The 24,471-nt window shown below is 40.7% G+C and overlaps 1 protein-coding gene across 5 annotated transcripts in view; it reads left to right on the top strand.

The window, feature by feature from the left end:
* Positions 1-24,471, top strand: part of MAPRE2 (microtubule associated protein RP/EB family member 2) — a 151,143-nt gene that overhangs the window by 74,320 nt on the left and 52,352 nt on the right. For all 5 annotated transcript variants that reach the window (XM_026496174.4, XM_057313143.1, XM_044382940.3 and 2 more), the window contains one exon: positions 12,236-12,363. In XM_026496174.4, the coding sequence (XP_026351959.1) occupies positions 12,243-12,363 (121 nt within the window). In that variant the 5' untranslated portion in view covers positions 12,236-12,242. The remainder of the gene's footprint in view (positions 1-12,235; positions 12,364-24,471) is intronic.

The following is a 24,471-nucleotide window of genomic DNA, read 5'->3' as shown; positions in this document are numbered from 1 at the left end:
AAAACCTGGAATAATGAGCAGGCAGCTCCGGCCTCTGATGAAACTCATGTTCGATCCAGTGTTTTTCCAGGCAGCTTAGTATTAAAGTTCCTTACATTGGTTTTCTTCACCAGCTCCACATTGTGAATAATAGCCTAATCTAGAGAAAATATATCACAATATCCATTTTAACAAAATAGACCTGTTTTGTCATCGTGGCCATGTCCTGCTGTTTCTCCACCGTCCCTTTCTGAGGTCGTCAGGCCTGTGTTCAGCTCTGTTACCCGAGGAGGCCCTTCCGCTGGCTGGTGGAGCTCTCCAGGGAGGGTCCGTGCCTGGAGGAGTGAGTCTTGCCTTGTCCTTCTAATCCCGTGACAGAGTCACAGAGCCACGTAAAAATAAAACAGATGCACGTCTGCCCACGGCGGCTTAAGTGTGTTATTATTACCTGAAGACGATAAATGACCTCTTAAATTCTCATCCCAGCCCTGCAATCCATGCATACATCAATTATTCCGCAAGTTAAATGGAAACCTTAATACCCAGTTTTAAATGAAACTCGGTATAGTTCCTGTGATGTCTCTCCAGGGAGATTTCATCTTGTCAAGGTTTGTCTTTCAGAGATACCCTCTTTAACTCTGGCCTCACTGGGTCCTGATCTCCCTCCCCAAACAAATATTGTGTCCCTGCTTCCCCCATTTCAGGTCACAAGTAAAGAGAAAGTGATGAATTGAGAATTATCTGGAGATAGTCTTTCTTTGGTGAAATGTTTAAATCCTACCCCTCACGGTATTGAATCTAGAGAATGAATTATGCACAGCTGAAAAGCAGGGAAGTTTCTGGTTCAGGGGACACATTTACCCGTCACTCCCTGCTGATGCCCAGTTCATTATGAGGGATGGCCACAGGAGATTTCACATCCGCCTTTTGTGAGAGAGGGAGCCAGGAAGGAGGCACTCAGGCAGAATCTAGTCCTGTTGTTACAAGGCTTTTCAAAGGAAAACTCCCTCATTTAAGTGACTGTCTGCGGTGGGACCGCATCTCTTCTGCACCCCTCAGATGGCATGGATAACATAGAATGCGGAGGTGGTCCTGGAGAACAACTTTGGGGGTTTCTTCCTTTCGATCAGTATTTGATCTGCTGCTTCAAAATATTTACAGGTTATTTTAGAAAGATGCTACTTATAAGGGAAGGAAATATTCAAGGGTGCCTGGGTGGCTCAGTTGTTAAGCGTCTGCCTTTGGCTCAGGTCATGATCCCAGGGTCCTGGGGTAGAGCCCTGCGTTGGTTGGGCTCCCTGCTCAGTGGGGAGCCTGCTTCTCCCTCTCCAGTTCCCCCTACTTGTGTTCCCTCTCTTGCTGTCTCTCTCTCTCTCTCTCTCTCTGAAATAAATCTTAAAATATATATATATATTCAGTGTTCTACCAATGATGGGCTAAATCTCTTTTTAAAATCTTATAATTGTGACTGCTTAGAAGTATTTGCAAAGTGGCCATTTCTGTTAAAATGACAAAAAATTATTTCTAGGGAAAAAGCTATAGTTTGCAAGTCTGTTTGAAATAATGCACTCCGCTACCCCCACTTTATCTTGTAGGTAGGAACAGGCCAACCTTGACAATCCTAAAAAACTTAAGGCAAACAACACCATGTGAGGTAGGAACCAAAAGTGAGGCCTTGACCTGGACCAAGTGTACGTGCAATGACTGGTAAAGAAAAGGTCCTGCGCTTACAGCTGCTTTTTCCACCTTGGCACGTACGGAGACGTGGCACAAACAACTTCTGAGACAGTTTGAAAGGAACGCTAACACCTGGTCAGGACATAGCTTCCTATGAAGCACTGTTATCTTTAAATATTACTGAAGAAACCACTTGGGTTATGGATTATTATAAGGGCTTCAGAAATCCTTAATGTGCCTGAACTCTAGTCACTTTCTCAGGTAGAAGAGAAATCATTACATTATTCTTTGTACATCTTTTCCACGCGGCTCTTTGTTTTCATTTATGAGAATTTGGGTGAAGGTTGGACTGCATGTGTTTATCTTAGACTTGGTAGAGGGCTATTCTCCCAGTGATGGGGGAACATGTGGAGAAGAGGGACCTGTTAATGAGAGTGAAGACAGAGAGCCACGAATACGGGTGTAGCTGTCAGATGTCAGTGTAAAATGTGTGAATGGAATGTATTGGCATAGGGTGGGTTGAATTTTCAGAATGGTTTGTGTTGAATGTTACGTTTCCAGTTGCGTCCAGGCTCCTATAGGGAGTGGCCTAAAGAAGGTAACCTTCGTCAGGAAGGTATTTTAACAGTTCAGAATGGGTTTGGGGTAAATCTAAGCCAAATGGGGCCTCCGTATAGAGCAGCAGACAGTAGTCAACCACTTAGAGAGGGCTGTTCTTCTGCAGATGGTCGTGTCTAAACTTGGGAAGCCTGGCAAACTCAGACGTTAGTTGTAGGGGGAAGAAATCAAAATAAGTTCCACATGCCTCATTCCCAAAATTAATTTCTCAGACTCCTCTCCTTATAGCCACACACCCAAAACAGGGCCAGAGCCAGGATCCTGGGACACCTGCCCTATCGTGAGCCTTACTGAAAGAAACCGTTTCTTTCAAAAGGAGTGATCAGAGTGTAGAGGGAGGAAATGAGGAAAAGTAGCTGCCTCCTCCATACCCCATGTGTGGCTGTGATTTATTTGTAAGGGTTAGGGTGGGGAGGTGGGGGGGAGACAAAATGAATTAAGTAAGAAATAATTTCAGTTAAGGGCCACACATGCTGCTAGCTAGGACATTTTATATATTTGTTAAATATTGAAGAGATACAGCTCTGGAATAATTCACAAACTTTGCCAAATTTGTTCTTGGACAACAAAATTGTGGAATATTTTGTAATTGGTTTAGGGGCCTGTGACTTGGAAGGTGATAGAATTCATACTTTGGTTTCTATGGTTTGGGGCTTGCCAAGTCTTTATCCAGGCTTTGCTCAGTAGGCGAACTCAAGTCTGTCGCATAAAATTCCTTTTGTTTCAGTAAGCAGAAATGCACTTCTCATTGATCTGGCTGAGGAACTGCTGGGAGCATGAATTGGCTGTACCTCTCCCCTTCCCACCACCACATGTTGAATACAGAGACAAAATCAACACGTGGGGCCCCAGCCTGAGGCTGTCCTCTTTCTGAAGTCACTGTGCACGGACAAGTCAGAATTGGGACTTTGCCTGCTGGAGGTATAAAGGGATTTTTGTTTTTCTGTATATCTTTCTTGCTCTTATTTGCAAAATATCTATATAGCCAGCTTTTCAGAAAGACATTCACACAGGAAAACAATGTATAAATATACTGTTGTTACTGGTTTATTTTTAAGTAGGAACAGTGAATGCAAATTCACTTGAAAATAAAATTTAAGGGGCACCTGGGTGTCTCAGTCGGTTAAGCGTCTGACTCCTGCTTTCAGCTCAGGTCATGATCTCAGGGTCCTAGGATCAAGCCCCACCTTGGCCTCTGCGCTCAACAGGGAGTCGTCTTGGGGATTCTCTCCCTCTTCCTCTGCCCCTCCCCCCTGCTGGCGCTCTCTCATTCTCTCTCTCTGAAATAAATAAATCTTTAAAAAAAAAAAATTTAAAGCTGTGTCAAAATACAATGGCCCTGTCATGCTAGGAAATTGTCCTTTATCTACTTGCAGTGTTGCTGTACTTAACAGGTTTTAAAACACCTAGTGATTTGGTTGAAAATCTGACTGAAAGCTGCAAATTAGAGGACAATGTTTTGACTTCCTTTTCTGCAAGGATGGCACACAGAGAAGTGTTTATGGCCCAGGAGCTGGATTGCAAGTTATATAAGAATAAACTGTTATTACCTTGTAAAAGACATGCTGAAGATCCAAACAGTAAACCTTGCATGTTGCATTGTCTTTTTATTCTGTAGAATTTGGTATTACTTACCTTTGTTAGCCATTCATTTTTCTTGACTGAGTCTTCAGAAATTAGTAAACTTAAGAATTAGTATTTTGAGGGGCACCTGGCTGGCTCAGTTGGTAGAACGTTGTGACTCTTGATCTCAGGGTTGTGGGTTCGAGACCCTGTGTTGGGTATAGAGATTACTTTAAAATCTTTAAAAAATTAGTATTTTGAATTTTTCTTAATTGAAGCCTAATTGATGTGCAATATTCTACTGGTTTCATGTGTACAACATGGCGATTTGACATACATTGTGAACTGATCACAGTAAGTCTAGTTACTTAGTTACCATACAGAGTTACTAGTTACCATGCAAAGTTAATACAGCGTTATTGACTGTATTCCCCATGCTGTACATTACGTCACCCAGACTTATTTTATAACTGGAAATTTGTATCCCCTGATCCCCCTTCACTCACTTCACAGACACCCTCCCTTTTCCCCTCTAGCAATTGCCACTGTGTTCTAGCTAAGAGTCGGGGTTTTGTTTTTTTAGATTCTGCTTGTAAGTGAAATCATGTGCTACTTGTCTTTCTCTGACTTCACTTAGTGCAAAACTCTCATAGTCCATCCATGTTGTCACATGTCACAAATAACAAGATTTCCTTTTTATGGTTGAGGAGCTCTGGTGTGTGTGTGTGTGTGTGTGTGTGTGTGTGTGTGTGTGTGACATCTTTATCCATTCATCATTCACGCACACATAGGTTGCTCCATATCTTGGCTATTATAATTAATGCTGCAGTGAACGTAGGGTGCATATGTCTTTTCACATTAGTGTTTTTGTATTCTTTGGATAAATATCCAGGTGTGGAATTTGAATCCTATGGTAGTTCTATTTTTAATTTTTTGAGGAACCTCCATATTCTTTTCCGTGGTGGCTGCACCAATTTACATTCCCACCAGCAGTGCACGAGGATCCCTTTTCTCCACATCCTCACCAGCACTTGTTATTTCTTGTCTTTTTGATGCTGGCCATTCCAACAGGTGTGCAGTGATACCTCATTGTGGTTTTGATTTGCATTTCTCTGATGATTCATGATGTTAAGCACTTTTTCATGTGCTTATTGGTCATCTACATGTCTTAGAAAAAAGTGTATTCAGATCCTCTGTCCATTTTCTAATTGGATTAGTTTTGTGACTGAGTTGTACGAGTTTTTGATATATTTTGGATATTAACCCCTTAATTTGATATGACTTGCACGTGTCTTCTCCCAGTTCTCATTTTGTTGATGGTTTGCTTTATTGTGCAGAAGCTTTTTAATTTTACATAGTTATACTTAGTTATCTTTGCTTTTGTGGCCCTTGCCTTTAGAGTCCGATCTGAAAAAACATTCAGACCAACGATTGAGGAGCTTACCACCTGTGTTTTCTTCTAGGAGTTTTATGGTTTCACATCTCAAATTCAAGTTTGTAATCCATTTTAAGGTAATTTTTGTATATGGGTAAGGTAGTGTTTCAGTTTCATTCTTTTGCAAGTAGCTGTCAATTTTCCCACCACCATTTATAGAAGAGACTGTCTTTTCCCCATTGTATATTCTTGCCTCCTTTGTCTTAATTGATCATACATACATGTGTAGGTTTATTTCTGGGCTCTCTATTCTGTTCCATTGATTTATGTGTCTGTTTTTATGCCAGTACCATACTGTTTTGATTACTATAGCTTTGTAGTATAGTTTGAAACCAGGGGACGTGAGACCTCTGACATTATTCTTCATTGTCAAGATTGCTTTGGCTATTTGGGGTCTCCTGTGGATCCATACAAATTTTTATATTCTAGTTCTGTAAAAATTTCATTGGAATTACATTGAATCTGTAGATTGTTTTGGGTAGTATGGTATAGTATCTTAATGATATTCTTCCAGTCCATAATTACAGAATATCTCTCCATTTGTCTTTTTTGGTTTCTTTCATAGATGTCTTGTATGAATTATTTTTATTCCTACTTTCAGAAGTATGAGGAATCCACATTTGTCAGGAAAGGCTGTAATTCCTCCTCTGCTTTCCTCACAAGATTCTTTCAAGGATCAAAATGGGAGTATGAAATCACTTTATTTTTTTATTTTTTAAAGATTATTTATTTATTTATTTGACAGAGATAGAGACAGCCAGCGAGAGAGGGAACACAAGCAGGGGGAGTGGGAGAGGAAGAAGCAGGCTCCCAGCAGAGGAGCCCGATGTGGGACTCGATCCCGGAACGCCGGGATCACGCCCTGAGCTGAAGGCAGACGCTTTAACGACTGCGCTACCCAGGCGCCCCCGGGAGTATGAAATCACTTTAAAATAATAGAAAAATTTTTCCTTGTGTTATCCAAACATTTCTAAATAAGCGGGGGCTGGTACTTTTATATTGTAATCTAGATTGACAGTGAAGAAATTGTAATGAAATCTTTTAGGATTTTAGAGTGTGTCCGCAGAAAGCTAAGATTATTAAATATGCTTTCACCAGCCCTGAGTTTAACATTTGGAAAAAGATCCATTTTCTTCTGTGAACTGTTTAGTCATCTGAATGCTTTAGGCTTGAATATACTGAAGTTGCACCTGTAGAAAAAGTGGGAGCTGAAGGATTTGGGAAGAGAGAAGCATGGATGGCAGAGCAGGAATAGAATTCTTCTTGTGCTTTGGCACCCCCCTGACTTCCTAGAGGTTAGGAAGAGCACCAGCCCTCTGCGGAGAAGGGGCCTGGGCCCAGCACTCTCCCTCCAAAATCAGAAGGCAGTGTGCATTTGGATGGGAAACAAAGAAGGAAGCAAAAGACAACCACAAAGGGAAATGACTTGCGAGTATCTTGGTGAAATTTAGAGGAAGATTGATAAGAATGTTCTAATCAGCATGAATTATAATTAGAAATTATGCTGGTTCCCTTGCTGTAAGTGTGGAGTAGGTATAGAAATCTATTTAGTGTGGTGGTGGTGTTTTATTTTGCAGAACATAAGAAAATAGGGGTACCGGCTGGCTCAATCAGAAGAACATGATCTTGGGGTCATGAGTTCAAGACTCATATTGGGTGTAGAACTTACTTTTAAAAAAAGAAAAGAAAACTTAAAATATTCCTAACCTTCATTCACTCACCCTCCTCTTGGTCTGCCCTCCATTCTGGTTTCCCCACAGGTCCCCTAAAGCAGGTTGCTCTTATTGCTGGGGTTTCTGGGGACTGCAGCTGTGTTGGTTAGACAGGGGATGTGGTAGAGGTTAGAGTGGTTGAGTCTAGTAACTAATTAACTGGAGTTTTTCTAAAGTAAAAATCAGGTAGTATTTCATTGTTTCCTTGGTCTTCCTAATGAGCTCCTTCAAGGCACATAGTGCTTTCCCTGCCTTTGTGAGCTGAGGGTCTATTTGGATATGGAAAGGTCGTTGACCTTAGGTGAATGTTATCAATAAAGACCTGGAGGAAAGTGTGATTCACCAGCAGAACCTCCAGCAAAGGAATGACTTGCTTCCCTGTTCTCATGGATTTCTTAAAAGTACTTGTAACTCTCCCACCTGTTCCTTGGTTGCACACTTCTTTCTGTTAGGAAACCACAGAACATCTCTACTCACTTGTATAGGGATTATCTTTCTAAATCACAGACGTGATTGGATCTCTCCTGCTTTGTGGTTAGCTGTTTTTAAATCATCTGGATAAAAAATTTCATCCCAATTTGGTTGGATGTCATCTAAGCACAACTCTGGGCCTTGCAGCCTCATCCTGCAATGGTAGAGTGCGTGGTAGAGCAAAGCTTGCCAGTATTGCCCGAGGAAGAAACCGTCAGAAGAGTACATCAACTGCCAAAAGTTAGGCCAGCAAACGAAAATGACTTCAAGCAGTTTAGAATGTTCTAAATTTTGAATTATCTTTACTAAGGTTTTGTATCATTTACAAAGTCATGCAAAGTTGATTAAGTATTAAAAGCAAATGGTTTTAATAAATGATAGACTAAAGAAAACAGTGCATGTTATTAACCAGATACTCAAAAACCTTTAATTGTGTTGTAAAAAAGCAGTAACTATGGTCCCATTATCTGAAATGCCAATACTATGAGTTTTTTTCTTAGGTCTTTGGGGAAGAGAATTTAGAGATGAGGGTGCCTTTGGGGATAGATGGATATTTATTTTCTATTCATTAAAAAAAATCTCACGGGCACCTGGGTGGCTCAGTCAGTTAAGTATCTGACTTCAGCTCCGGTCATGATCTCAGGGTCCTGGGATTGACGGTTGCATTGGGCTCCCTGCTGAGCGGGAAGTCCGCTTCTCCCTCCCCCTCTGCCCCTCCCCTCCTTGTGCTCTCTCTCTCTCTCTCAGATAAATAAAATCTTTTTTAAAAAGTCTTAATTTAGCACAGTAGGTGGAAAGCAGATTTTTATTGCTGTAGACATAATAAGCGCTCCAAACACAACCCTTTTACAAACACATAGATTTTTGTGTAAAACGAGATTTTTCTGTCCTTAGATAGCCATGCTTAAAAATATTTCTTTCTCAATACCATTTGTGACTAAAGAAATAACCCTTGGAGAAATAACGGTTTTTACGTCTAAGGCAGGAAATGTCCAAGTTGGGCCTGGAACATTTTGTCATACCAGAAAGCAAGGAAATGATCAAACACTACTGGGACCTTGTCAGAAGAACTCAAAAACCAGCTTGAATAAGTTCTTGCAAGCTCACACCAATGAAGATATAAACTATGGTGGATTGAAACCTACATACTTGCTATGAGTTCATAATTCTACTTCAAAAAGTAAAAACCTTTTTAGTTATGTTTGGATAATAGTAGAGAACTACCTCATTATTTTGAAAAATGGCAAATAAAGCAAATCAGGCATCTGTCCTGTCTTTGTTATGTGACCAGCACCTCAGAGGGGAAATTTCTCCTTGTAGAACTAGTGTAGGTGATAAATCAAAATTGAATAATAGAATATGACTCTGAAGTCTCTGAAGAATTGGTGGATCTAAAGAGATATCGTTAATAGCTAACAGTAGCCCAAGTGGAGTCAGACGTTATGTGTCTCCTGATGGAAGTTCACACACTGCACAGTAGTCCTGCCTCCGAACCCCCAATTAGAACTTGAATCCTATCTGACCTGTAGATCAAATGACCCATTTATAGGAACCCAGGGGATAGAGGAATATGTCAAACCGCACCAATGGGATGCAGTGAGCAAAATCCAGATTGTAGAAACTATATAAGAAACAACCCAGTTCCTTCAACAATTAAAAAGGGGGGGGGGTATTAGAAAGGTAAGATTAATCTACAGAAAAAAGAAATTTAAAGTACATACCAAAGATTCACCATGTCTGAACCTTATTTGTCCAAACTGAAAAAAATTATAAGACGTTATAATGTATATTTGATATTAAGAAATTACTTCTATTTTCAGATGTGATCATGCTATTTGAGTTTTTTTAAATGTCCTTATCTTTCAGAGAGACACATACTGAAATACAGCAAAACGATAGGATGCTTGGCACTTACCTCAAAACAAACTGGCTTGGGGAATGGAGGGTAGGATTTGGGGCACAGTATTGACTAGTGTAAATGGAACAGGATTGACCAATATGGGTAACTGTTGAAGCCAAGAAGTAAACACAGATGGTTTTTTGATGTATCAAAAAACTTTCAAAATAAGTTATATATATATATAAAATTGAGGGGGGGGTGCCTGGGTGGCTCAGTTGGTTAAGCGTCTGCCTTCGGCTCAGGTCTTGATCTCAGAGTCCTGGGATCAGCCCCACGGTGAGCTCTCTGCTCCGCAGGGAGCCTGCTTCTCCCTCTTCCTCTGCCTGCTGCTCCCCCTGCTTGTGCACGCTCTCTCGCTCTCTCTCTCTGTCAAATAAATGAAATCTTTAAAAAAAAAAAAAAAGATTTCAAAATAAAAGTTGATATATCTTACATAAAATTATGTAAGTAGGGACCTTTGAGTGGCTCAGTTGGTTGAATATCTGAGTCTTGATCTCAGCTTCGTGAGATTGAGCTCCACGTCTGGCTCCGTGCTCAGTAGGGAGTCTGCTTGAACTCTCTCTCTCCCTCTGCCCCTACCCACCCCATGCACATTCTCTCTTTCTTATGTATTTATAAATATATAATTTTTTAAAGATTTAAGAATTATATGTTGCACAGAATTAGTAAAATTGCAAAGTTTCAACCAGGTTTAAAAGTTAAAAAATTTTTTACCAGTGTATACATATTAGAATGGCCAAAATCCAAACACTGTCAAAACCAAATGCTGGTGAGGATGTGGAACAACAGAAACGCTCATTCATTGCTGGTGGGAATGCAAAATGGGTACAACCACTTTGGATAGACACTTAGGATGGTTTAGTAACTTCTTATAAAATTAAACATACCCTTATCATACAGTCCATCAGTAGTGCTCTTTGGTATTTACCCAAATGAATCAAAAACTTACGTCCACACACAAACCTGCACATGGATATTTGTAGCAGTTTTATTCATAATTGCCAAAACCTGGATGCAACCAGGATGTCCTTCATTAGCTCAGTGGTACATTCAGACAGAGGAATAGTGAGCGCTAAAAAGAAATGAGCTATCAAGCCGTGCAACGACATGGAGGAACCTTAACTGCACATTGCTCAGTGAAAGAAGCCGGTCTGAAAGGGCTACGTACTGTATGATTCCAGCTGTATGGCATTCTGGGAAAGGCAGAACTGGAACAGTAAGAAGATCCGTGGCTGCCAGGGATTGGTGGGAGGAAGGTATGAATCAGCAGAACAGAGAGGATTTTTAGAGCAATGAAACTACTGGGTAGGACACTACGATGGTGGATACATGCCATCGTGTATTTGTGACAACTCGTAGCATGTATGACACCAAGAGCAAACCCTACTGTGAACTACGGACTTTGGGTGACAATAGTGCATCAGTGTAGGTTCATTGATTGTAACAAATGTACCAGCTGGTATGGGATGTGGATAGTGGCGGAGGTTGTGTGTGGGGGGAGGGGGTTATATGGGAAAACTCTGCTTCCATTCAATTTTGCTGTGAACAGCTCTAAAAAATAGTTTATTGGTTTAAAAAAAGGAAACCAATTACACAGAGCTATAGATAACAAAATATTTTAAACAAAACTTCTGTACATATCACTCCCATGAAAAGTTGGGGAAATAGGTGTCATGAAACAGAGGAGTAAATTAAAGGGAAGACTCATGTAATTAGGCAGTACATGTCTTTTGAATTTTTCACATGTTTTTATATATTTTTATAAAAGCTTTGTCCAAAGCTTTGTGTAGGGGAGCACATTTCTGCTTTCAGCATTTGTATTGAAAGCCTACTCTGTGTCTGGACCTGAACTAGACACCAGGGATATACAAAGAATAAAATGGACAAGATCCCTGCCCCCGTGGAACTTCTGTCTTACGTCTATGAAGAGAAAAGAATAGGAGATAAAGATGAGGCCTCCTTAATGAAGGAGATGAGGGCGTGCACCTCAAAACTGGGGAGTGGTCCTAGCTGAAGCCACAGCAGTACAAAGGCCTTGAAGAGGAAGTGAGCTTGAGGAGTTTAAGAAACAAGCAGGAGGCTGTGCTGATGGAGTGGAGTGAGGGAGAGGGTAGTAAGGAAAGGTGTAAGAATATATCAGGCCGGCTAAAGCTTGGTAAGAACTCTGGATTCTAATGTGAGATGAGCAGCCATGGGAGGGTTTTAAACTAAGGAGAGAGAACATCTGATTTTTGTCAGGAGGATCACTCTGGCTGCCGTGTTGAGAATACTTGGTGGGGAGCAAGGGTGCATGTTGGGAGACCCAGGAAATGACTACTGCAAAGCATCAGATGAGCGTTGACCAAAGTTGGAAAATACTTTGAAGGCACAGCCAGTAGACTTTGCTGATGGATCGGATGTGGTGGTGAGGGAAACAGAGGCAAGAATGGGCAACGTGTTTTTAGCCTGAGCAACTGGATACAACAGAACTCCATTTACATCTCCAGGGGTGTGGGAGGGGGCGCCGTTGGTAAGTAATGGAGTGTAATGAAGTACGTAGAAGGATGAAAGGTGACTCCAGTGCACACTGTTACAGACCTGATAACTTTTTAATACTACACATAGATTTAAAGATGAAAGTGAGACCAAAGTACATGAGAAAATAGGTATTTCAGAATCTAAAAACCTTGGAGTCCAGCAGAGGGAGACGTGAAGTGATATGGCATGAATAATAACGCGAAATTGCATCCTATCTCAGCAAATATGTCGGAGAGCAAGAAGAGGGAAGGCTCAGCCAAAGCAGACCTTTTCCATCCCTTAGAGTTCTGCCAGGGATCCTGACCTTGGATAGGTATTGTTTGTGCTTCGGAGTTAATTTTTTCCTTATTTGTTTTCTTCTAGTTGGGGAATGGCGGTCAATGTGTATTCTACCTCGATAACCCAGGAGACTATGAGCAGACATGACATCATCGCATGGGTTAATGACATAGTATCTTTAAACTACACAAAAGTGGAACAGCTTTGTTCAGGTAAGAGATTTAAGTATGTATTTACCTAAATGTTTACTGCCTATCATGTGGAATGTTATTTTATGAACCACAGATGATGCATCTTGGGTAGGAAAAATATTTATCAGTATTGGTATGTAATTAAAGGGGGGAAAACTCAAATATAACTAAAGAACATGTGGAGGGATGTGATCATGGGCGTCTAAGAGCACAGAACAGTCTCAACACATATTATGAACGGTCTCTATAATGCCTTCTTACTGGTCTTCCAGGCTCTTCTCAGCCATCCCCTCAGCCACGACACTTCTGTTCCTAAAACACAGACTGGTCTTGCAACCCCTTCTTAAAAAAACCTCCCAGGCTCCACCTTGTCCTTCCTACAGGATAAAATTCGTTCTTTTTCATGCCTGATAAAGTTTTTTCTATTTTTGCTGCATCCTTAGCTCCTCAATTTCTACGTCTCTCCCCGTATCCCCCCCCCCCCCCCCCGCCGTGCCTCAGTCCCACAAAATACTCTGTGGTCCCTACGGACTGCCTTTTGCATCCCATAACTTTTTTTCATGATCCCTTTGCTGAAAAGGTCTTTCTTCTTTTCATTTGTGTTAAAATCTCATTCAGACTTAAAACTCCGACTGTCGTCACCCCTCTGAAGAGTTCCCCAGGTCTCCCAAACACTCTGCCCACTCTTCCAGAGGAAGACTTGAGCACGCTGTGTTAGAAGGTCCAACTGTGGCTCCCCTGAAGGCACCAGAAGTCCTTGAGGACAGGACTGGGTTTTATTCTTAGATGCCTAAGGTGGCACCCTGCCTGGTATAAAGTAGTCTACAGAAAATACATGTTGAATTTAAAAAAAAATGAAGATTTGACTTCAGTGATTAAGTAGGAGCACCTTATAAAAACGTGCCACTGGTAAAGTAATTCATTCTGAGTATTCATCAGAGAAACAGTCTTCCTTTGGGTATAGGAAGTATCTTCTTCATGTGAACTTATAAGTAAGAGATTTCCTCTCTGGCTGTGACAGGAAAATGGTATTAGGAAATATTCCTGAAGTGTGTTTGCATGAAATTCCGCAAGACATAACAGATACAAGGGAGTTAGTTTCAGCTGCTACAGTGGGAAGACCTTCTCCTGTCTTTCCCAGGGGGTCCTGTGTAAAGAGATTTCATGAAGTGTAGTGAGAACTTGGAAAGCCCCTAGGAGTCCCCCTCAGATAAGCCCGAGTCCACTGCCCACCAGTGACTGTATTCTCCTTTGTCCAGGTCAAGATTTGAGAATAGACTCTAGAGGACAGACCCTCACTACTATTGACACCTCTTCTCCCGTGATCCTTTGTCTCCCAAGGAACACAGTGAAGTTGGCTAGGACCGAGGCATTACCTCACTCACCCTCCCTGCCCCCAGGCCTCACACATAAGTCTTGTAATTGGTGAGATCAGTAATGGATGCTCACCAACCAGTTCTTCGGCCTTGAGTACAAGCTAAAGAAAAACTGGCATAGACCGTGATGATGTGCGAGGCCTGTATCGTTGGCCTGTTGAAAGGACTCCAACAGTCACTGTGAGAAACAGACCCTCTTGCGTCTCCACCACGGATCTCTGCGCAGTCACGTTTCATGGTACTGTTCTTGCTGTGCATTCTGGAGCACTCCAGGATTTTACTTTTAATTTGCTGGGGGCAAAAACCCAGAGTTTTCTGTGGTTAGCAGTTCCTTTGTTAATAGCGCATGCCCCTTCAGTATCGTCACTGTTGGTAGTTCCATTTCTCCACAGCGCCTGACGCATACCGTTCCCTCAGAAATGCTTGTTGCAGGGTGAGGGAAAATCCGTTTGCAACTGCTAGAGGCAAAGGCAGAAATGTGTATCTTACTCTCAAAGTGGGTGTATGCACAAGTGGATAAGGGGAAGGAGCGTGGCTATCAGGAGAAGAGGTGGGAAGGAGGAGTTCAGTGGTCGATGAGCTTGTGAACAGCTTTCTCTGTAATAAGCATGGAGAGTGTTTGCTAGCAAATGCAACGAGAAGGCAATTAGAACTTTTAGATAGAGTAGTAATAGATGTAATAAATGTTTGAGTAATAAATGTAATTTCTTTGCTGATCTTTTACATTTCTAATAAGGCAAAGCCAACAATATTTTAAGCAGCCTTTGTGAAGGATTCTTGTACAGGTCTCTTAAAGCATTGGTATGCATTTTACAACCACTTGCAGCTTGATGAAACCTCCTAGAAACCATTTTGGCCGCTACTAAACAGATAATTTTCATTGAGATAACTCACTGACTACCTAAGGTTACAAGGTTGATGATTCAGAAGAATAAAGTAGATTTAAAGGTTCCTTTCTGCTCTGAAACAGGTTGTTGCTCAAAAAACTGTAGTATAGCAGTTAACGTGGGGTTTTTGCCTAAATCATGTTAATCCACGTAGTACAAAGATAGGTCTGTAATTTTAGGCAGTAGTTTCCTCAAACTGGAGACCGTGTGCATTTATAACCTCCTCTGGGGCTCCTTAAAAATGCAGATTCTTAGGATCCTTGACCTTCTCAATCAGTCTCTCTGGATGTGAAACCTAAGATCTGTATTTTAACAAGCACCCCAGGTATTTTTGTGTCGTAGCCAAGAGCTTGCAGTGCATTTTAGAGAAGGCCCAAACCACTAAAATGAAGTTAAAATACCAAAACCTATCAGGCAGTTTCCTCATTCATAATTTAGTCTGTGACTCTTCTCTTCAGCAATGGCATTTAGCAGGAAGATGCTATCTTTCTATTTATTTATTCATGAGTTTATTTATTTATGCCCTTCATTGTTCTAGAGGACATTGAAGGCAGCTGGGACACTGCTACTAGAATAAGAACAAATCACTAAGTGATTTCTCCTCCTCATACTTAAAAGTAGTCAAATTCTTGGATAATATTTTTTTTCTTCAACTTCTAATGACTTCAGTTTACTGTGTGTGATTGTATTTTAGTATGCTGTGAGAAAATGCACACAATAACTTCAAATATTTAAACTGATTTTTTCCTTATTCAATAGAATTATTTCTTTTTGCTAAACACTTATGCTCTAATTCTGGCAGTTCCCCTTTGGCAATCCCCCCCCCCCCCCCGTTTGCATTATTTTCTTTTTTTATTTCCAGCTAAGAGATCTCCCTTCAGCTAATACTAAACTTGATGTCGGCTTTTCTTTACAGCTCATGGAGAAGTAAGCTACTGCTTCACATTGGTGTTCCTTTTTCTTCAGAGTTCTCTGCCTTTACATGACATTCATTTGTATATAAGCATCTTAGAAGAGAGGTGGTGTCAGAAGGCCTAACACGGGGAGGTAGTTTGCAGTGAGTTGCAAAACAATGAAAATGACTCACTCTTATCTCCTGTTATTTTATCCCAAGGATGTAACCTTATGAAAATTTCCTTTGAACAGTAAATCTGGGTCATAGAATCAGATACGTGTTCAGTGTGCATTCATTTCTTGTGAAAAAGCCACCTCTGTGTTTCAGGTGAAAGATGGGGCTGTATAAATGGAAAACAGTATGACAGTGGTTGTGCACATACACCTGTAATCACAGGACACCGTGCTGCTCACCTATCTGTGGTAAAAATGAACAGTATTTGTGGATTTCCCGCGGTTGAATTGGGGGACTGAACCCCACGAAACACCAGATTGATTCAGCTTCAAAATACTAGGTTGTAGTTCAGTTGCTTCATAAAATTCCCAAGGCTTTTCGTGGGGTGAGATGCTTTGTTTTTGCTTCAGTACCAGCTCAAACCAGTGAATGTTCTAAGAGGTACTCAAGAGGAAGGATGGACAGCATGGCGCTAAAAATCCAGGAAAAAAAAAAACCCCACAAACAGCTTTAACAACCTGAGATACCATGCTGGAGATGACAGAAAAGGTAGCAGGCTCTATGGAGAGGAGCGGAAAGAAATGGGAAGAGGAATTTGATGGGAGTGGAAGAAATGTCCCTTTCCTTTTCCTCTGCACCCCCCCTTTCCCCTGTTCTAATACACCAAATCTCCTTTGAAACTTCTGGCATCCATTTTTCTGTGTCCCCATCCTCTCCTGCCCACTGTGATCTAAGCAGCAAAGCCATTGGGTCTGCTGCTGAGTCACTGCCGGGGCTTGGCCAGTGACCTCGCAACCGGTGGCTCTCTCATTCCTCCAAAGCCTAGCGTGGACTGGCCCGTCCTCTCCGTGCAACCTTCCCTTCCTCCTTCCCAGCCACTCCACATGACAAGCCAACTGCTGACTTTTTACACCTTCAGAGATACAAACCACGTGTCAGGTGGGCATTGCCTGGACTGTCGCTATGCTGGCTAACAGCTCCGTTATCTTCCAGAGCATTTTAGTATTTTAGTAAAATTTAATTGGAATTAAACTTTTTTTTCAGATGGAAAATTTAGGTATTTTCTTCACTAGCTTAAAGAGAAAGAAACGTGATCAGTATTTGATTCAGTTTCAATTTGTGCTTCTCCAAATTGTTTCAAGCTCTGTCTTGGATCAAGTTTCTGGTATTTTTTTTCTTCCGGGAAAGCTTCTAGATTCAGCTGGTCATGTTGCAGTCACTGTAGTCCCATTTACAATTCTGGGTCCTTGATGGCTCTCTGGAAGGAGCTAGGCTTCACAGAAACACTCGGGTTCACAAAGGTGGGGCTGTCGGCCATCCCCCGGGCCTGGGCAGGTGCTGCAAGCCTGGCAGAGTATTCTTTGTGACCGTTTCTGGCTGCAGTCTGTGCCTCTTAAATAGGTTAATCCCATCCTAGTGTGCTGTCCCCTGTGCCTTGTTCTTCTGTCTGCAGAGACCTCTTTCAGGAGGACAGGTTCATGATGAAATCAGCTCAGAGTCTAAATTTAGTAGACCTTCTCTTGTTGACTCTCTTGAACTGAAACCAAGTAAGGATGTTTCATCTGTGTCTGTCAGCTCAAGAGCTTACTTAGCTTTATAAAATCAGACTGTTACTTGCTATAAGAAAGTTAAGTCCTCTTGGATTGTGTTGCTCTGGTTATGGACGTAATTGTATTATAATGGAATGTTATTCATGTTGTGACGTATTATGTAGAGAGGTAGGGTTTTTTTTTTTTTATTTGTTTGGGGGTTTTCTTTGGTGACATTTTTTTCTTCCAGTTTTATTTTAAAAGCCATTTACTTGGTCTTTGTAAACCGGCTCATTAAAGAACAAGGGGGCAGAAAGGAAGTTGGGTAACGGAGGGAGTGGCCCAGCCTCAGATTTAATCACTGCAGTGGGCAGTGTACTCCTGTATCCCAACTGAGGCACAGGATGAAAGGGAGTTTCTTTTTTGAGCAGAATATGGAATACAGTAGGTTTTTTTCCTTCTAAATTTGTGTATTTACATATCTTTTTTTAAATTGTTTATTTAAATTCAGTGTAATTGACATACACTGTATTATTACTTTCAGGTGTAGAATTTAGTGATTCATCAGTTGCATATAACACCCAGCACTCATTACATCAAGTGCTTTCCTTAATGCCCATCACCCAGTTACCCCATCCCCCCACCCACCTCCCCTCCAGCAACCCTCAGTTTGTTTCCTAGAGTTGAGCATCTCTTATGGTTTGCCACCCTCTCTATTTTCATCTTATTTTATTTTTCCTTTTCTTCCCCTGTGTACATCTGTTTCCTTCTCCTATGTTTTGTTTCTTAAATTCCACATATGAGTGAAAGCATATGGTGTTTGTCTTTCTCTGACTGACTTATTTCACTTAGCATAATACCCTCTAGTTCCGTGTCTTTGCAAATGGAAAGATTCATTCTTTTTGATGGCTGAGTAATATTCCATTGTATACATATACCACATCTTCTTTATCCATTCATCTGTTGATGGACATCTGGGCTCTTTCCATAGTTTGACCATTGTGGACATTGCTGCTATAAACAGTGGGGTGCATGTGCCCCTTTGAATCACTGTGTTTGTATCCTGTGGATAAATACCCAGTAGTGCAATTGCTGGGTTGTAGGGTAGCTCTATTTTCAACTTTTTGAGGAAACTCCACACTGTTTTCTAGAGTGGCTGCACCAGCTTGCATTCCCACCAACCCTATAAGAGGGTTCGCCTTTCTCTGCATCCTCGTCAACATCTGTCATTTCCTGACTTGTTAATTTTAGCCATTCAGACTAGTGTGAGGTGGTATCTCATTGTGGTTTTGATTTGTATATCCTTGATGCCGAGTGATGTTGAGCATTTTTTCATGTATCTGTTGGCCATTTGTATGTCTTCTTTGGAGAAATGTCTGTTCATGTCTTCTGCCCATTTCTTGACTGGATTCCTTGTTTTTTGGATATTGAGTTTGACAAGTTTTTTATAGATTTTGGATACTAGCCCTTTATCTGATAAGACATTTGCAAATATCTTCTCCCATTCCTTAGGTTGCCTTTTAGTTTTGTTGACTGTTTCCTTTGTTGTGCAATACTGAAAGTAAACATAAGTTGGTGCTTTTGTTTCTGTTGGGTTTTTTGTTTATTGCATTTTGTAATGCTAAATACCCTAGTGGGAAAAAAAGTGTTATGTATTCACTTCATTGATCAAACTGCCTCTGTAAATTTTGTTTTTTATGTATATGGACAGTACGTCTTTGAAAGCAATCAGCCACATCTTCCTCTGGCTCATTACTGTATTCAGTTCTGATAATCAATTTAGTTTTATTTGGCACAGATGTTTTGAGCCTTTCCTTGGGCCGGGCTCCAGGAACCCCGATAAATAAAACATAAGTCAATCAGAGAAAGACAATTACTATATGATTTCACTTGTATGTGGAATTTAAAAAACAAAACAGGATCATAGGGGAAGGAAGGGAAAAATAAAATAAGACAAAATCAGAGAGGGAGACAAACCATAAGAGACTCTTGATCACAGGAAACAAACTGAGGGTTCCTGGAGGGGTGGGGGTGGGGGAGTGGGTAACTGGATGATGGACATTAAGGAGGACACATGATGTAATGAGCACTGGGTGTTATATACAACTGATGAATCACTGAACTCTACCTCTGAAACTAATAATACACTATATATTAATTGAATTTAAGTAAAATTAAATTTAAAAAAAAGGACACATTCATTGTCCTCTAGGAGGTGAGAGGTGAGAGGTAGTGAGACACTAGTAGAAACGCACAGCATGGTTGTGTCCTTGCAAAAGACTAGAGACCACGCTGTGGTTAAGTGCTGCTTTGGAAGAGCTTTGGTATGCAAAGGAGGGAGGGGGTGGGGTCATGGGGAGTCAGTAGAGAAGGACCTTCCTTCTGGTTCTTTGGGAGTTGGGAGTTGGGTAGGTGCTGCCTGGATGAATGGCCATAGTTTGGGAAAGACCTCAGAAATCCTCGCTCTTGAGTCAGATCGGGTGAACAGTATGTAAGATAATATGTGTTTTATTAGGTACAGCTCTGAAACACGTAGGCATGTTGTCTTCTATAAGAGAAATACAGCTTTTCCTCATGATCTCATCATATGAGTATGTGAAGAGTGATTTTACTCTATTTGAACCAACTATGCATACATGGGGTAGTCTCAGGAAACCGTAGAATTGTTTGTTTCTTTGTGAGAAATGCAACAAAGATTTTTTTAAGTTTTATGTATTTAAGTAATCTCTGTGCCCAACATGGGGCTCAAACTTATGACCCCGAGATCAAGAGTTACATGCCCTTCCAACTGAGCCAGCCAGGCACCCAACAACAAATATTTTAAATGCCATAAAGCCAGTCCTCAGCAATAACTGTTCTGGTCCCTAACTAGGTAAGTGTCACGTGACTTCATTAGTATTTTTCACAGGCGCAGATCTACAGATGTGTCCTTTCTGTTCTTACTCATTTCTACTGGAGTCCCTCATAGGTATGATGAACACCATAAAATAGGGGAAATAGGCTAGGAAAATATATCACCTAGAATGTGATTGTTTTATTGAAGACTGGCAGTATTTATACTTAACAAAAAATCAAGGAACATGTCATCACAATGAACTAAATATAGTACCTTAACAGAAACAAAGGTAATTAGTGACATATTATTAGAAATGCAAATGAATACCTTTGAGAATTCTCGATAAAATCACAAAAACTCTTAAAAATTGTATGAATTTGTACAAAGCAATCCCTTAAATTCTAGACTTCAGCTATTTTACCCTATCTGGGAAAATTCACAAATGTTATAGATGAATGCTATCTTCAGGATTCTAAGTATATCACTAATTCAGAAACCCATTATCACACAATTTTTTGGATTTGGGTTCTTTTTTCTTCTAATCTATAGCAAGACTCTGCTGGGTTTTACTGGCTCAAAACCATGAGTGGGTCCATGGTTATGGGTCCAGAAATGAGCATCGTTGCACTGTGGGTGGGTCAGGTGATGAGGCCCGGACTAGGAACGCACTTGAGAAGCCGCAGCACTGGCTCCACCAGCTGTACTGCCTGGCGTCCTGATTGCATGGTCCCAGGAATTTTGAGGAAGAGTTTGGGAAACATCAGGCTGGAGCCCAAGGACATGGTGGATTTTAAGACTCACTTGTAATTTATAATTCTAATTTCAGAAACTTTTAGAGCCCCTTCTCTGATTTTGTCTGCTTTATAAGATGCTTACTTTTAAAGCATATATATTTATTATGAAATTATTCACCAAGATCTATAAAAACAAGTCTCTTAAGGGAAAAGAAAAAGTGTGTTCCAATATATTGAGTTGTTTTGATTTTTCTAAAGATGTCATTTACTTTACATGATGGATTTGTTCCTCATAAAACATTACTTTGTATTCGTATTGCTTTTTCTTTCCCTTTTCAGTTTAAATCATCTAAAGACTTTAACAGGAAGAGTAGAAAATTGGGAGAAAATAGCCATTTCCTTTCATAAATGAACTTGTGATTACTTAAGCACCTCATATGTTTATCTGGGGAAAGCCTTCAGGCCTGGAGAAGCCCTCGGATGTTTTTCAGTAGATAAACTAGAGGGTCTCAGGAATGTGTTCATAGCCTTTCTTTGCTAGTGGGAGACCAAGGACCTCCTTTTGTTCTTTGGTCCTTTGCCCTTTGAATCTAAAACATGCATTTTGGAGATTCATATTTCATATCTGAAACAATCCACTTCAATCCTATTCATTCTTACAGCTCTGATTATTTTAACCAGGCACATAATACATAGTTGTATACTTGAGGGGCACAAAAATGATGTCATAAGGCCTCAGCTTTTATATATTGCTCTTTACCATTTTCGTTGTGCTTTTATGTGTATTTACTTTAATTCTTATCACAGCCCTGTATGGAAGAATAGGAATTTTTAATTTGTATTTTTTATAAGAGGATAAAAGCTTAGGGAAGCTAAATGTTCACAGCTCACATTAAAACTGAGGATTCCTTGGATCACAACCTTATGCCCTCCTTGCTGAATGTATGGCAGCTGTGGGTATGGTAGACGACTCACTGTGTGCACACCTGTGTGTTTGATTTTTTTTTTTCCATATCCGTTATTCAGGAGCCCATTGAACATCTCTAGGATGTTAGAAGTGGAGGAATTAGAAGTCTGTATCCTCATCCTTCAGTACTTGAAGAAATGAGATGTATCTGGTCATTTTGATGATAAGGGTGTGACCTGGTGGTCTCATCAAGACCTTTCTCACCAGAGGTGAGAGGTAGTGAGACACTAGTAGAAACGCACAGGCGCTTGGTCCCAGTCTTAGAATGATTTTTCCCTGATCTACTTACTGAGGATGGCGGAGAGAAAGAGCCTTTCCTCTTCTCTTTTGTTCCTTCTCCTGCTCTGAATTCTTTTCCCTCCAAGCAAGACAAGGTGGCTCTGAACAGCGTTCCCTCCTTGGAAGAGCTGTTCAGCTGTCTCAGAATGATTCCTGGCCAGTGAAGCCACAGCCAGAATAATGCCTCCTTTAGAGATAGACTTAAGCACATGGGTGCCCGGTTCACCATTTAAAACTCAAGAATATAGCCCTTTCTTCACGTTGAATCCAGGCTTGCTTTAACAAGCCTGCGTCTGAGAGGACTTCATATCCTCATTTCCTTCTTTCTGTGCCCTTGAGGAAAAAGAACATCTAGAATAATCTTCTTACAAGTCTGGTCCCCCCAGAGGATTTATGCATCAAGGTATCACCGTTTTCCCAGTATTTCTTTAGTTCGGTAAACCCAGTGGCAGTAGTGACGCTAAGACCTCTGTCAGTACTTATCCAACCCCCTCGGTATGAAAAGTGGCTTTCCTGGGCCTTCTATGAAGGGACATGCTAATGCAGTATTAGAGAGTGTTCACCCATTTCCCATCCCGTTCTGTCCCTTATTCCCGATCTGTTTCCCAGCTCCAGCAAGACAGGAATTCTGGAGCTGTCAGTTTTATAGTTGTGGTTGGCACTGTGCTAACACAGTAGAAAGGTGGACTGGGTACCACCTCCAGTCTTAGTGAGTTACCAGTCAATTAGGAGAGAAAGAGCTAAAATAAATACAAGTCAACCCGCTTTATAGTGGCTTCCATACCCATTATAGTGAAACAGTTAATTCTGTACAAAGAATAGAAAAACTCCAGAGAGGAAGTACTATTTAGACTCACCTTTAAAGAATGAGAATTTTCTGTTCAAGTATAAAAAGTGTCAAAAGGACATTTTAGGCAGAAAATGTTTGGTGAAGGCAGAGAGAAGATGCAGTGTTTTATGCATGTACATGTGTGCATGAGACTGGGACGTGTAGTAAGATTCAAGGCAGCAGAAGAGGGACAGTAATGTTTCAAGTAATAAATGCTGTAGTAGTCAAAAAAGATTAGTCTAGAAAAGATTCTCGTCTTGGCCTTATTTGGGTCTTTGGCCGAATAGCCATGCAAATTTAGTGGATGGTGAATAAATATTTATGAAGCATAATTTAATAGAAATGTTGTTCAAACTAGGTTTTTCATGTGGTTAAGATTCAGGCCAAGAAGAGGAGGATGAAGATCTTGAGTAAAGGTTGTGTTTAGATGTCCTTTTGGTGTTGTAACCTACAGCTTTGTGTCCCTGAAGTCAGCAGATACTTACTGAGTGCCTTCAGCGTGTCTGGTGACGGACTCGGATCTGGGGATACAGTTACATAAAAACAATACCGATCATAACCAGTGGACACCTGTTCATTCCTTTATTACTAAAGTTCTCCTCGGTACTGGGATCCAGATCATTCAGGTTCCTTTTCTTCCGGCTTCCCTCAGTACAAAGCAAAGCTGGAACATGGTCCTTGGACAAAAGTAGACATCCAGCCGATCTGCTTGTTCAGATGGCCTCTACCACTAACAGGCACGGTGTGCATGGGAATATCTGAAACATTAGCGGGCCGTCTAGTTTTCACACAATTAAGATGATCAGGGCAGTGGGGCGCCTGGGTGGCTCGGACAGTTAACCTCTGACTCTTGATCTCAGCTCAGGTCTTGATCTCAGTTTCATGAGTTTAAGCCCCGTATTAGGCTCCGACTTAAAAAAAAAAAAAGTTACTAAAAAAAAAAAAAAATCAAGCCATTAGCTTCAAGTTTTCCTGTTCTTCAAAGGAAAGTACTTTTTCTAACGTATTTTTTTCTGAATTATGTTCTTAAATGTGCAGTTTATCAGCCATGTAGACACTGTAAAAACGGAGTGTCAGAAGTCGCTGTCAAATGCTTGGGGCATGTTAGAATTGCATACCTGGAAAAAAAAAAATTGAATTGCTTGGCAACTCTACACCGTGGCTCTGCAGGTTGGGTTTTTTCCACTCTGTAACCATTACGTAATTCAGACAGATTGCAAATTACCTCTCTGTATTTATTCCCTCCCTTCCAAAGGTTTGATCTTGCCCAAGTATTAACACTCATAAGCTTTTATGACCAAATTATTTGACAATAAGAAGCATGTAAATGAGAAGCTCGCGCCAACAGGATTTCCTGCAGTCTCTCTTCTCCATAAGAGGATCATTCTCCGCCTTGATTTCTTTTAGATTATGTTGTATGATAGTTCATAGAAGAACTTTAGGAAACTGAATAAGGAGCCAAATTTTAATGAAAATGTGTATGTCAATTCTAAAATTATATGTAATTGTGCTTAAATCCAATGTTTAAAAAAGCTCCTTTCCTGCTTTTTTTAAATTCCTTTTATTCCTTTTTTTTTTTTAAATTTCCTTTGTGGTCATATAATTGAATCCCTGAAGTAAATA

The sequence above is a fragment of the Ursus arctos genome, unplaced genomic scaffold (genome assembly GCF_023065955.2).
Source record: "Ursus arctos isolate Adak ecotype North America unplaced genomic scaffold, UrsArc2.0 scaffold_17, whole genome shotgun sequence".
NCBI lineage: Eukaryota > Metazoa > Chordata > Mammalia > Carnivora > Ursidae > Ursus > Ursus arctos.
This window is presented reverse-complemented; position numbering and strand designations above follow the sequence as displayed.